This window comes from Rhododendron vialii, chromosome 6a (assembly GCF_030253575.1).
Source record: "Rhododendron vialii isolate Sample 1 chromosome 6a, ASM3025357v1".
NCBI classification, from domain to species: Eukaryota; Viridiplantae; Streptophyta; class Magnoliopsida; order Ericales; family Ericaceae; genus Rhododendron; species Rhododendron vialii.
Genome location: NC_080562.1, coordinates 35,690,534 through 35,704,363, shown reverse-complemented (window position 1 = coordinate 35,704,363; position 13,830 = coordinate 35,690,534). Strand labels below are relative to the sequence as shown.

Genomic DNA, 13,830 nt, shown 5'->3' with positions numbered 1-13,830 from the left:
TTTTTTAATTTGAGAATAGTCAGTGAGAAACCCAATTCACCCCCCTCTTGGGTTGCTTTTGGACCAACAGCCTGAACGGAAGTGTGAATTTCCGAAATGAGATACTCACGACTAGATTGTGCCCAATGCGCAAGGCTCCCTTATCAACTTCCGGGTAGTTGTCAAAATAACTCACAGAACCCTATAGTTGCATTTGGTTGATTTTAGTGAACTATAGGTGTGACGCCGGGTACGTTTCACCCATGATGCAAATTTATATGGGAATTGCTCAAATGAATTCGAGTAATTCATGAAGGTGTAGCATAATAGCACTATTGTAACAGGTCATGAATCCCACAAATACAGAATGAAACCTGGATGTGGTTTCCTTTCCTCCATTGTGATTTTCATTGGTTATGAATACTAAGTTCCGCTTGCCCATCTCTCCTTAGCTTATCATGCAAAGCCATTTCTGCAAATCTCTCTCCACTCAAGAGTTTATAGTCACTATTTCTTTCACTTACATCTAGGACTGTAAATGAGCCGAGCCAAATTTTAGCATTTTCAAGCTTGTTTATTAAGTTTTCAGCAAGCTCATGCTCTAGCCAAGCCGAAAGGAAGATGGCCTGGCCTTGAGTCAAGCTCGAGTTTGTTCATGAGCCCTAAGGAGCCAAAAGTATCATATATGTATATATATATATATATATATATATATATATATATATATATATATATATATATAGAGAGAGAGAGAGAGAGAGAGAGAGAGAGAGAGAGAGAGAGAGAGAGAGTTCCTTTCTGCTAAGGACCACCTTAACTTAATAAAATAAGGACCTCCCTTTTCCGATCGAATTTCGATGATCCGAGCCGCTCAATGTGTTCAGAGCATGATTTTAAGAGTACACGCGAGAAATCAGCAAAAAAGAAAGATCGGGAAGGGCTTCATCCGAGCAGTTTTTGTTTATTTTTTATCGAACTGTTCAAATTAAAACTGCTCGGATGAAGACCTTCCTGGTCTTTTTTTTTGCCGATTCCTCGCGGATACCCTTAAAATCTACCCTTAAAATCACGTTCTAAACACATTGAGCGACTTGGATCATCAAAATTCAAACGGAAAATGGGAGAAATGGAGAGGTCCTTATTTTAACTAAAATAAGGACCACCTTATTTGAAAATGACTATATGTATATATATATACACGCTACTAGGGCTACAATGTGAAATTTTCATTAGGTAGATATGTAAGTTTTAACATATAGAAGTTATTAATTAAAAAAAGTTCCTATTTGACGGAAATTAAAAGATAATTTTTTGTTTAGTACTTCTTTCTATCTTAATTTGTTTGTCCAATTTTAATATCTGTGCCTCTTAGAAAATTATAGATTTCAACTTTTGATGTTTTATACAACTCTGGAAATGGAAATTTTGTCAAATACTCCATCCATCTCTAAATAAATGTCTGGACCGAAAATCTAGGCCTTTAAATTATTATAAATGTCCGGACCGAAAACCTAAGTCTTTAAATTATTATAAATGTCCAGACTAAAAACCTAGGCCTTTAAATTATTGGAGTCGCTCAATTTATTTAAAGTATTTTTTGTGCAGAAAAATCGATCAAGCCATATTTTACAAAGATCTATAAAACAATATTGTAAACAAATGAGCGGTTTTGATCATTTTGTGTGGGACTCTGAAATAGGAACGAACACAATGCAGTGTACACCAAGTGGTGTACCCATAGTTTTATCCACAAATCTAATAAAGCCTTTTTTTACTACAAAAATGATTCCTCTCCCGGCAAAAAGTGGTCCGTCAATTGAACTTGCTTTGAAACTATGAATACATCATTTGGTGTACACCACATGTATAATGCATTGTGTGGACCCATCTTAGGGTCCCACATAATAAGAGGAGCTGATCAATTTATTTAGATACTTTTTTAAAAAATCCTGCAAAAGTATCAGTTCAATTGGATATCAGTAAGTGCTTGATCCATTCTTTACTCAATTTCATGTTAGAAAATTGAGCAAATAACACAAGCTGAGCTAATTTTTTTATTTTTTATAAGGTACTTTCAAAAAATATTTTAAACAAACTGTGTGACTTAGACCGTTTGTGCAAAATCTTGAAATAAGTCCTCACACAATACGATATACATTTGGGTGTACACCAAATGGATAATCCATGGTCGGACTCCAAATCTAGAATCCAATCCAACCTAATTATCTCCCCTAAAATTTGAAGGGATATGTGGAGCCGGAGATCACTAACGAGGTTGTATTCTTATGGACCTTTTGTCTAAAAAAAATTTCGGCATTTTTTTATTTTTCTTAATTTTTTGTTGAACTTTTCGTTGTGATTTTTGGTTTAATCATACCTCTCGACAAGAACCAAAAGTATAATAATGTGAAAACAAGTTAATGTAAAACAAAACTTTAAACAAAAAAATACTAGCTGATAGTATTTTCAGCTAGTATTTTTTTGGCCTTTGGTGATAATAATTTTTTTACTTTTTTAACTCGCCTAGTTGAAATTGATAGTTAATTCAAAAAATATTATGCTAATTTAACAAAAATTCACCAAAGATAACAACCAAATACACAACCAAATATACTGAAAGTGCTCATAAAAAAATACCGAAAGTTGCGGATAAATAAATAAATAAATATATATATATATATATATATATATATATATATATGTGTGTGTGTGTGTATACACAGTCCGAATCAAGTTCACATTCTTTTCCGTCCGCACCTCCACTTTTCCGATCGAATTTTGATGATCCGAGCCGCTCAATATGATCAGAACGTGATTTTAAGAGTACGTATGAGAAATCGGGAAAAAAATGATCGGAAAGGACTTCATCCGAACATTTTTTGTTTGTATTTTTTTGAACGGTTCAATGAAAAACTGCTTAAATCAAGCCCTTCCCGGTGTTTTTTTTTTTTTTGCCAATTTCTCGCGGACACCCATACAATCATGTTCTGAACACATTGAGAGGCTCAGATCATCAAAATTCGATCGAAAAAATGAGGTGCGGACGGGAAGAGATGTGGACTTGATCCGAACTCTATATATATATACACACAGTCCGTTTCCCGTAAGACCATCTCATTTTAATAAAATGTGAATCTCCCTTTCCCGATTGAATTTCGATGATCCGAGCCGCTCAATGTGTTCAGAACGTGATTTTAAGGGTATCCGCTAGAAATCAATAAAAAAAATGACCGGGAAGGGCTTCATCCGAGCAGTTTTTGTTTGTTTTTTATCGAACGGTTCTAACAAAAACTGCTCAGATGAAGCCCTTTCCGGTCATTTTTTTGCTGATTTCTCGTGGGTACCCTTAAAATCACGTTCTGAACACATTGAGCGGCTCGAATCATCGGAATCAAAAAATAGGAAAAATGAGGAGGTCCGCATTTTAATTAAAATAAGAACTCCCTCATTTGAAACTGAGTGTATATATATATATATATATATATACACACTCAGGATCCCCTCAGGGATCCCGGACGGAAGGCCTGGTGCGGACCGCCCCTCTCAGCCGTTGGATTTAATCCAACGGCCACGTTTTAAATAGCCAATCTCGCGGATCTAAACAAAGTTGGGTCGGGTAAAAACTATAGGATCCGGGTTATAACAAAACAATATCTCACCCGGCTCCTCCTATTTTTTCTGCGTTTGAACGAGACCACGAAGAGAGAGAGAGAGAGAGAGAGAGAGAGAGAGAGAGAGAGGGGAAGAAGAAAAAGAAGAAAACGATTCACGCACAGACGACGAACAAGAACAAGATCGAAACAAACCCACACCAGGTATATCTCTCTCTCGAAATCTCTGGCTCGTATCTCTCTCTCAACCGGACTGTAAATTAATTTTTTTCCCCCTTTTTTTTTAACCAGATCGACAAAAAACGAAGAAGAAGAAGATGAAGCAGATCGAGTCAGAAGAAGAAGAACGAAGATGAACAAGGTATATCTCTCTGTCTCTCTCTCTGGTTGTTCTATGTTTGAGCCCTAATTGTATGATTTCGAAGCCCTAATTTTGGGATTGGATCTATAATTTCAAAGCCCTACTTTTGTTCCTTCGCTGCTGTGGGTTTGTTATCTAGTCTAGCTATATGTCAAGTTCACGAAAGCATGTGATTTTGAATCCCTGCGTGTGATTTCGATCGGTACAACAAAACGATTCTTGTCGAGTTTGCCACCCACTTATAACGAACTGTGAAAATGGAGGCTCAATAAGAAAAGGAAAGCAAAACCAGTGAGAAATTAACACAATAATTCTTAACGGTTTTCTTAACTGCATGCTTGCAAATCCCTGCACTAACTGCATATATCATAGTTTATTACTCCCTCCGTCCCTTTTTAAATGTCCTGCTTCGTAATTCCAACTTATTAAAAAGACATCATCATTATACCTTTCACATCAACTTTTTCCTCCACTTTCCCTACTTACCCATCATCATTACACTTTTACTCACTTACTTTTTAAAAAGAAATCTACTTTTAAGGATAAAATAGACAATTCACCAACTTTTACCCACTAACTTTACAAAATGGACACTTATTAAGGGACAGCCCAAAATGGAATACTGGACTCTAAAAAAGGGACGGAGGGAGTAACAGATACAAGAGAGGTCCATTGCAAAGGAAAATGCTCCTAGGAATTTGGCTCAGCTTGTGTAGAATTTTGTAAGGCTCTCATCAGAACTTTGTTTGAGATCCTAGACCTATAATTAGAACACGCGCTCATGCATGCAAATAAAACAAGGAACGAGACAAATACCATGATTTAGCATCCTGTACTTTGGCTTTCAACATTATGGAGATTGAACAAAAAATTTCACGCATCCTGTCCTTTGAACAAAAATTTACAAATCTCAACACAAAAAGCTTAAAAGCCCTGTTTCACTAATTTAGTAATAGTATCATAACAAACACACTTCACTATCATGAAGAAATACTACTACTACTACTTGAGATCACTTGCTGCTTTTGTTCTTGCAGTACTTGTGCTGATTAAATACCAAAACCTACCACATACAAATTCGCCATACTAATTAACAGACTAATTTAACCCAATATGCCACACATGTACCTTATAACACAGAAAAAACAACCCAAAAGATAATTCAAGTTCATTTTCCCCCATTCCTCATTTGGATTGCATCAATCTCTTTCTGCATAGCTTCAATCTTCATCTACATTGTGATTGTTGTCTTCTGCATTTCTTTACTAATGCTCATAGATACTGAACTCTCACATTGTTCAACAGTCCTCACAGCCTTTAATTTCGTCTGAATCGTCATTGACCCCAAATCAGCCCTTTCTTGCAAAATGCAAGGCTCATTCCAGCAACAACAAAAAAAACACAATCCAACACCTACATTCAAAAAAAGGATAACCAATAGTCGAAATGAGAAGTTGAACAGCAAGACATTTAGAAATTAGCTAAAAGATTTGTTTATAAAAAAAATGGATTTCGTATTATCGAAATCAAGCCCTAGGCCAAATGAGATCGTTAGTCAGTTTGTGTTTCACAAATGAAGACCTGGGCATTTCAAAGCCCAAAATAAATCTTGCAGAAAAACACAGATAATAATCTCGTTCGATCCCTAAATTGAACCACAAAGAATTAAGCCTAGAATCCTTCAAGAAGCATAAACAACCAGTCCAAAATCAAGGCAGTCCGGAAAAAAGCAAAGCTAGCTAGATATTATAACTGGAAATAGCAGAGACAATGAAATCAAATTTGTATTAGAATTAGGGTTTTTTATAACCAAAATTACAATTACGATTTTTTTCAAAGCAGACTTAAATTATTGTACATGCTTTAGGTTGTTGAATGTACAACAAAGCAAAGCTAGCTAGATATTATACTTACGAAAGTTTGGTGAGTTTTTTACTGACATTTTCATAGCTTTGAGAAGAAAAAAGAAAACTCCAAATCCTTAGAAAACCGTTAAGAATTATTGAGCCTTTTCAAGTCCTTAGAAAACCGTTAAGAATTATTGTGTTAATTTCTCACTGGTTTTGCTTTCCTTTTCTTATTGAGCCTCCATTTTCACAGTTCGTTATAAGTGGGTGGCAAACTCAACAAGAATCGTTTTGTCGTACCGATCGAAATCACACGCAGGGATTCAAAATCACATGCTTTCGTGAACTTGACATATAGCTAGACTAGATAGCAAACCCACAGCAGCGAAGGAACAAAAGTAGGGCTTTGAAATTATAGATCCAATCCCAAAATTAGGGCTTCGAAATCATACAATTAGGGCTCAAACATAGAACAACCAGAGAGAGAGACAGAGAGATATACCTTGTTCGTCTTCGTTCTTCTTCTTTTGACTCGATCTGCTTCTTCTTCTCCTTCTTCGTTTTTTGTCGATCTGGTTTAAAAAAATGGGGGAAAAAAATTAATTTACAGTCCGGTTGAGAGAGAGATACGAGCCAGAGATTTCGAGAGAGAGATATACCTGGTGTGGGTTTACTTCGATCTTGTTCTTGTTCGTCGTCTGTGCGTGAATCGTTTTCTTCTTTTTCTTCTTCTTCCTCTCTCTCTCTCTCTCTCTCTCTCTCTCTCTCTTCGTGGTCTCGTTCAAACGCAGAAAAAATGGGAGGAGCCGGGTGAGATATTGTTTTGTTATAACAAGGATCCTATAGTTTTTACCCGACCCAACCTTGTTTAGATCCGCGAGATTGGCTATTTAAAACGTGGCCGTTGGATTAAATCCAACGGCTGAGAGGGGCAGTCCGCACCAGGCCTTCCGTCCGGGATCCCTGAGGGGATCCTGAGTGTATATATATATATATATATACCGAAAGTTCAAGGAGAATGGAATCTTTATCTTCTTCTTCACCGCTGATACACTAAGACTCACCACTATACACACAGGCGAGGAAATCATGTAAGCTCTCTTTATCTTTATCTTAATCTTTATCTTTATCTTCCCTCCTAATATGAAATCATGTAAGCTCTCTCTCTCTCTCTCTCTCTCAATCAATGTATGCACTTATATCTAGGTTCATTCACATATCTTATTCGATGTACTTATTGATTAGGTTCATTTAGACTTCTAGGAATTAGAAGAGTCTTTTCCATGGATTATGAATTGGGACGTAGTTTTTAATTTTATGAATAGAGTTGAGTATTGAATTTGAAGATTGAAGCTGCGGCCACCGTATTTGGGGCTACGATGCTTGCAAAAATCGCCTAACCAAGCGAGGGTGAAACACTCTTTCTCTCTCCTCTTCGTCTCATTCTTTCCTTTCTTCTTCTTTGCCTTGTTACCCATATAATATTCTTACTGGCTACTATGTTACAATCAGAAAGTCCCACATCACCTACGCATGGGCTTGGCCTAAGTGTATATAAGCTCTTGGGCACCCTCCTCTTGTAAGCTGGGTTCTACCCACGAGTTTGTATCATTCCCACCCAATGTATCTACGTTTCTTATTGTCGGCAGCAATACTCCCAAGTGTCGTAATACTGTCCTACATCACTTTTACACCAGGGCTCTATTGGAGAAAGACATAAAAGAGTAAAAGCTTGGGTTATCATATCTAGCAGTGACCACTGACATAATTTCTCTGGATTTGTAGGTTGATTTCTCAATCTGCATTGAATTATGTCTTGGTGAGACCAAGAAGTTGTAAGACTGATTTCATATGTAGAGCAAACAAATCTGATGAGGAACCTATTCAGAAGTTCAAACGCGACAGTCTATATATTGACAAGCATGGCAAATTTCAACACTTCAATCACAAGAAAGTTTCCAGAAAGAAAGGTAAGGCGATGTTTATTGGCATATGATTTCCGTACATTTACCCGAGCAATAATGGTCAGAATTTGCTTAAATTGTTCATCTTTGTTTAATAGGTGGCTCTTTAAGGGGACAAGGGTGGAAATATGGATCTGGATTTGTTGATGGAATTTTTCCAGTGCTGAGCCCAATGGCTCAACAAATTTTGAAGTTTGTGCAGAAGGAAGAGGATGTAAATAGGATACATGATTCTCTTGGAACTCTTCCTCCCACTAACACCACATGGGATGATATCATCAGTGGTTTGGTGCAGCTTCGTTTGAACAAGGACTGGGATCAAATCATAGTGGTCAGAACGTCCACTTTTCTTTTTCACTAGAACCTTCCATTCTTGTTCTCTTTCTTTCGATTGGTGGTTTGGGTTGATTTCCAGAGGCATAAACACTCAAAGATGCTATTGTACTGAGATATATTAATCTTTGGACACCTGTTTGGATGACATCAAAATGAGTTTGAAATTATTTTCTCAAAGTACATGAGGAAATTATACTAGTTAATTTTTTCCTTTAGAGTTTTTGATAATTTTGTGTAGCTTTGTCTCTTAACTAATTTGGAGGAAAACACATGAATAATTCAGTCTAAACCAAAATAAATTCTTATTTCAGGGCTTAGGCACCTCCTTATTTAACTCCAATGCTCCTGTATATAATTTGTCTAGGGGTTTAGATCACAACTGCCCATTTGACAGATATTAAAATACACGTAATGCCAAAAAGATAAGAACTGTAATGCACATTTCACATATTTTAATGCTGCTTAGATACTTCTATACACCTTTTATTATATATGTCGATACAGTTTTTGCAAATCAACCACCTCCCAATGGGCTAGTGGGTTGTTATTAGCATTTTCCTTTATATAAGAGCCTAAAATCACTTAATTTGAATTGCATCCACTCAAACATCTTGATTAAGTTCAAAAGAAAGCTCTAGGCATTGAAAAGTCAAATCTAAACAAATTTACATTAGGTTCATAAATACAAAAACCAAACCATAATGTAATTGACGTCTTCGAATTATGTTGTTCGGGATGGTGACCATGGCAATACTAGCTATTCTTCTGTTCCAGCTTAATCTGAGTGCTTTCAATTAGATAACACATTGTGTGGAAGATAATGACTATGAATGGTACTTTGGTTTCCGTTCGTATATAGGAGTATTTGCGTCATCTTTTATTTTCCACTTTGTGTTCTTATTTTTTCAAATTTCATTTTGGCTTGTCAATAGTTAGGAATAGTTGATCAGTCTTTCAAGTTGATCTCCCATGGCTCAATGTTTTCTAATAATGAATGATAACTTCTGTACAGGTCTGTGAATGGATTTTGCATAAGAGTTCCTTCCATCCTGACGTTATCTGCTACAATTTGCTTATTGATGCTTATGGACAGAAGTCACTATATCAGAAGGCAGAATCCACTTATTTGAACCTTCTACAAGGTCGATGTATTCCCACTGAAGATACTTATGCTCTTCTAGTAAAGGCCTACTGCATATCTTGCCTGCTAGCTAAAGCTGAAGCTGTCTTTGATGAGATGAGAAAAAATGGCCACCCCCCAAGTATGTTCTCGTCTTTTACGCCCTCACATTTAAACCAACTGTTATGGCCAAGAATTTTCCTCTGAAAATTTTCTCGAAAGGATAACTTTCTTCAATTGTTGAAGTCCGTACTCAGCTATATCCGTTCATTATCGAGAGCCTTAAGAATTGAAGCTTTTCAGAATCAGCTCTCAAGCAGTGTGAAAAGTTTTTTTTAGTCTAAAAGCAAGAGCAAAACCATTGCCAAATGAACTTGCACAGCTTTCAGTAACACGCCCTTATTACTCAGTTTATAGTGTTTTATGGGTTATTTGTATCTGGATGCATTTGCTTCTGAAATACTTCACAGTAAGCGTTGTAATTATTTTGGATTTTTCAGTTTGTTCTTTTTGGTAGGGATTACTTTTACTCCAAGTTGCTAATTAATCTAAGTCTCCAATAGATTGCCTTCTTACCCGAAACCCATGTATGCTATTATTACTGTTATACTAATTGCCTTTGTGGCCACAAGAAGTGTAATAGACCCTAGTGGATTGTTTATTGAGAGGTATTGCAAATTCACAATCAGCTTTTGACACTTCTTTTTTGACATGCTTTTTTTTTTTTTTTTTCCACAATGCTTGTATGCAGGTACAGTTGTATATAATGCTTACATGAATGGGTTACTGAAGGGAACAAACTCACAAAAGGCAGTAGAGATCTTTGAAAGGATGAAGAGAGACCACTGTGAACCATCTACTGAAACTTATACAATGATGATTAACCTATATGGAAAGGTGATCCCTGGTATATACTTGATTTGATTTTACATGTTTTTGCCCATGAACACCTATTGGCTTTTTATCGCAATTCTGTCAGTCAAATTCCTCGTATCATTTTTGCCAATAGACAAGTTAGATATAACAACAATAGCAGCCACAATTACTATCACTTAATATCATTAAGGTTGAGTCGATACTTATCTTATGACTCGAAGATAGTTAACAGTTATCTACTAAAAGATAGAAGAAGATGAGACAAAAGGCAGACATTTAAGTGAATTTTAATTATGATAAGCAACATTGAGCTTTATTATTCTTTTAGATCCTTTGCGCCTAGCAAAACATTAGACCAGACAATGCCGGTTGACCAGAACAATAATACTTTAGATGGTCTCATTCTTAGACAGTAGCGAATCTAATCACCATGCATTAGTCATGAATTTCATTGAAGCCAAATTTGGAGGACAAAACATCTGGCCTAATCAATGTATTATGTACGCAAGAAGAGAATAAGACATCTGCCGCCAAAGCATACTTCTGAACCACCAAAAATGACAATTATGAAGTTCATGCGTTCGACTCAAGCAGAATTGTGCATAAATCTTGATACACACAGTGGAAGTTCTAAAGCCCCATAAGTAGAATTGTTGTATTTTGTTCATTCATTATTGATGGGGCACAGACACTGTGTCCACAGTTATCAGTATTTCAGGGCAATTTCAGGCTATATTTAACCTACAGTCATGAAAAATTTTCTGACTCCAGAATAACTTTGTTAAGTACAGTAAAGACCATTTGATCATTCTGGTTATTAGAGGGCAGAGATCCTACGTAGGGTTATACTCTACCATTGCTAATTTATTGAACTTTCCAATATCAAGATTTTCTCTTTTGACGTTGCCCCTGACATTGTTTTCAGTAGTTTTATTTCTTCCTATGATAGGAAAATTCTAGTATTCCTCTATACTGCAGGCAAATCAGTCCTACATGGCCTTGAAGTTGTTTCATGAAATGAGGAGTCAGAAATGTAAACCGAATATTTGCACATACACTGCTTTGATAAATGCATTTGCTAGAGACGGACTCTGTGAAAAAGCAGAAGAAATATTTGAGCAGCTACAGAAAGCTGGGCATGAGCCCGATGTATACACTTATAATGCCCTCATGGAAGCATATAGGTGACTTCTCAAATCTCTCTCATCGTGTGCACTTTGTCACATGAAATCAAAACCATTTTATTGTGGTTTACTTGACCTGAGAAATAATAATATAAAAGAAATTGGAAGATGAGGAAAATAAAATGTAAACAAAGTTGATAAGACAAATCGAAACCGATAGGAATTTTTACAACATGTAGGTAGTTAAGATCAAACATGTTGGAATGAGTGCGGATGAAATGATCATGTTGAGATCAATGAGGGTGGTCTTGTTTTGTTTGAGAAGAGTTCTTTGAGAATTTGCAAATAAAAAATAGACCAATTGATGCACTTCCGTGGGGAAGTGAGTTATAATCCAAGTTACCAACGAGGAAGGCGTTTTACCAAAAAGATGATGTGTTGAGGCTGCAAACAACAATGTTCTTATTATATGACTTTACGTCGACTATCTGGATCCCATTGGTCTGAGTAATTTACATTAATGGAAATAGTATCATAGAACGAACTTTAAGTTAAAAGTATTCTATGGGGTGTTTCTGGATTGTGTACTGTGTAGGGACTGGGCAGAAGTGAAGTCCATTTGCTAAGTGATAATAAGTTAATGGTTGCTGTTGTTACACAGTTCTGCCACCCATGAACATAAATGTTCCTTGAAAACTAGTCTTTACTTCTCTTTTCTTTCTTGGACTTTTGGCTCCTGACAGTCGTGCAGGTTCTCCTTATGCGGCTGCAGAAATATTTTCACTCATGCAGCATATGGGTTGTGAACCAGATAGAGCTTCATACAATATTATGGTAGATGCATATGGGAGAGCTGGTCTTCATGAGGGTAAAAGATTGCACTAATCCTGTCTGTCAAATAATGAGTCTGGGGATTTGTTGCCTGATTTTGTAATTTATTTTGCTGAAAATTTTAATCCCGCTTGGAAAAACAAAAAGATGAGGTCTCATTTCACCCTTCTTTTGATTTGGTATTTTTGTTATTACCATCACTGAATCCAACGAAGGACCGAATACAAATAGTAAGAGGCTGAGTCTGCTCTTAGGAACCATTTAACAGAAACCCCTTAAAGCTGAATTTTCCTTTTGGTAGCTTTCACATATTAAAGAGTCCAAATGATGGCTATGAAGAGTTCAACTGTTGGCTAGTGGGATATGGAATACTACAGCAAATAGAACAAAGTGACAAGGTTACAGAATTCACTAGTCCCTGACTAATCAAACTATTAGTTTTCTGGGAGAAATGTTATAGCATTTTCCCCGTCCAAACATTAACAAACTAAATAGATTTGGGGGATATGAATGGATATGACTTGTCAACTCATTGAAAAACTTGGAATCGAATTCAATGGCATTGCTATTAATATGTATCTCACAATTGAGATGAATCTAGAACAAGCGGTAACTACATTCAAATTATTGACACAATGCTTGACTGATTAATGGAAGAATGATTGATTTAGCTCATATATGATTATTAAATTTGCTTCTTTTACATCAATCCGCCTCTTATGGCTTCACCTCTATTGTTTGTGGTTAGATGCACAAGCTGTGTTTGAAGAGATGAAGCAGCTAGGAATAACCCCAACCATGAAATCCCACATGCTGCTGCTCTCTGCCTACTCAAAAGTTGGCAATGTAGCAAAATGCGAAGAAATCGTGAACCAGATGCAGAAATCCGGTCTCCAACCAGATACTTTTGTTTTCAACAGCATGTTGAACCTCTATGGCCGAATTGGACAGCTAGAAAAAATGGAAGAATTGTTAAAAGTCATGGAAAATGGACCTTTATCTGCTGACATCACCACATACAACATATTGATCAATGCATATGGAAGGGCAGGTTTTTTCGAAAAAATGGAAGAGTTGTTTCAGCTGCTCCCTGTGAAGAAGTTGAAACCAAATGTGATGACTTGGACTTCTAGGCTTGGAGCTTATTCAAGGAAGAAACAGTACAATAGATGTTTGGAAATATTTGAAGAAATGATTGACGATGGTTGTTACCCCGATGGAGGGACTTGTAAAGTACTTCTCAACGCTTGTTCTAGTGAAGACCAGATTGAACAAGCTACTGCTGTCATTAGAGCAGTGCACAAGGAAATGGATACTACATTGCCAGCTTGACGACTGCCAAGGGGTGAACTCCCAAATGAGGCCTTGTGGGTTAAAAATTTGTTGTTTCCATAAGAAGAATGGGGCCCAACACTTTTACCTTTTTTGATTTTTTTTTTTTCTATTTTACTTGTTGAACGTTTTTAGAATTTTTTTTTCTTGCCTTGCCCCTGGAGATTGCAATGTTTTCGCATTGGGTATTGACTCAAGGATATGGCAATTTCTCCAAATCCGATAAGTACCCGCCACCCGCCCCGCTTATTTGGAGGAGGGTATTACCTGATTTTTACCCTATGGGAGCGGATATGGTAGAACTTAAAAAATCTCTGCTTTGATACGGAGCTGAAATGAAGGTTTTTGTTTATTGCTTTAACTTTCTCTAGTAAAAATTAAGAGAGAATAACAAAAAGAACATGCCAAAAAATCGCAAATAAGTTGGGGAAAATGGGCCCTTAAGAGTT

At 36.5% G+C, this 13,830-nt stretch overlaps 2 protein-coding genes across 3 annotated transcripts in view; one reads left to right on the top strand and one right to left on the bottom strand.

Moving 5' to 3' along the window:
• Positions 1–13,830, bottom strand: part of LOC131331446 (uncharacterized protein At4g26485-like) — a 42,013-nt gene that overhangs the window by 2,220 nt on the left and 25,963 nt on the right. The gene's annotated exons all lie outside the window — the stretch shown is intronic.
• On the top strand, positions 6,812–13,742 carry LOC131331443 (pentatricopeptide repeat-containing protein At2g35130-like). Of its 2 annotated transcripts, none has more exons than XM_058365383.1 (8): positions 6,812–6,889; positions 7,584–7,768; positions 7,861–8,093; positions 9,111–9,360; positions 9,970–10,115; positions 11,073–11,278; positions 11,962–12,086; positions 12,798–13,742. In XM_058365383.1, coding segments are annotated over exons 1-8 (1,731 nt in total). In that variant the 5' UTR covers positions 6,812–6,887; the 3' UTR covers positions 13,382–13,742. The 2 variants fall into 2 exon arrangements, with proteins under 2 accessions (XP_058221366.1, XP_058221367.1); XM_058365384.1 differs by having other exon boundaries at positions 6,882–6,951.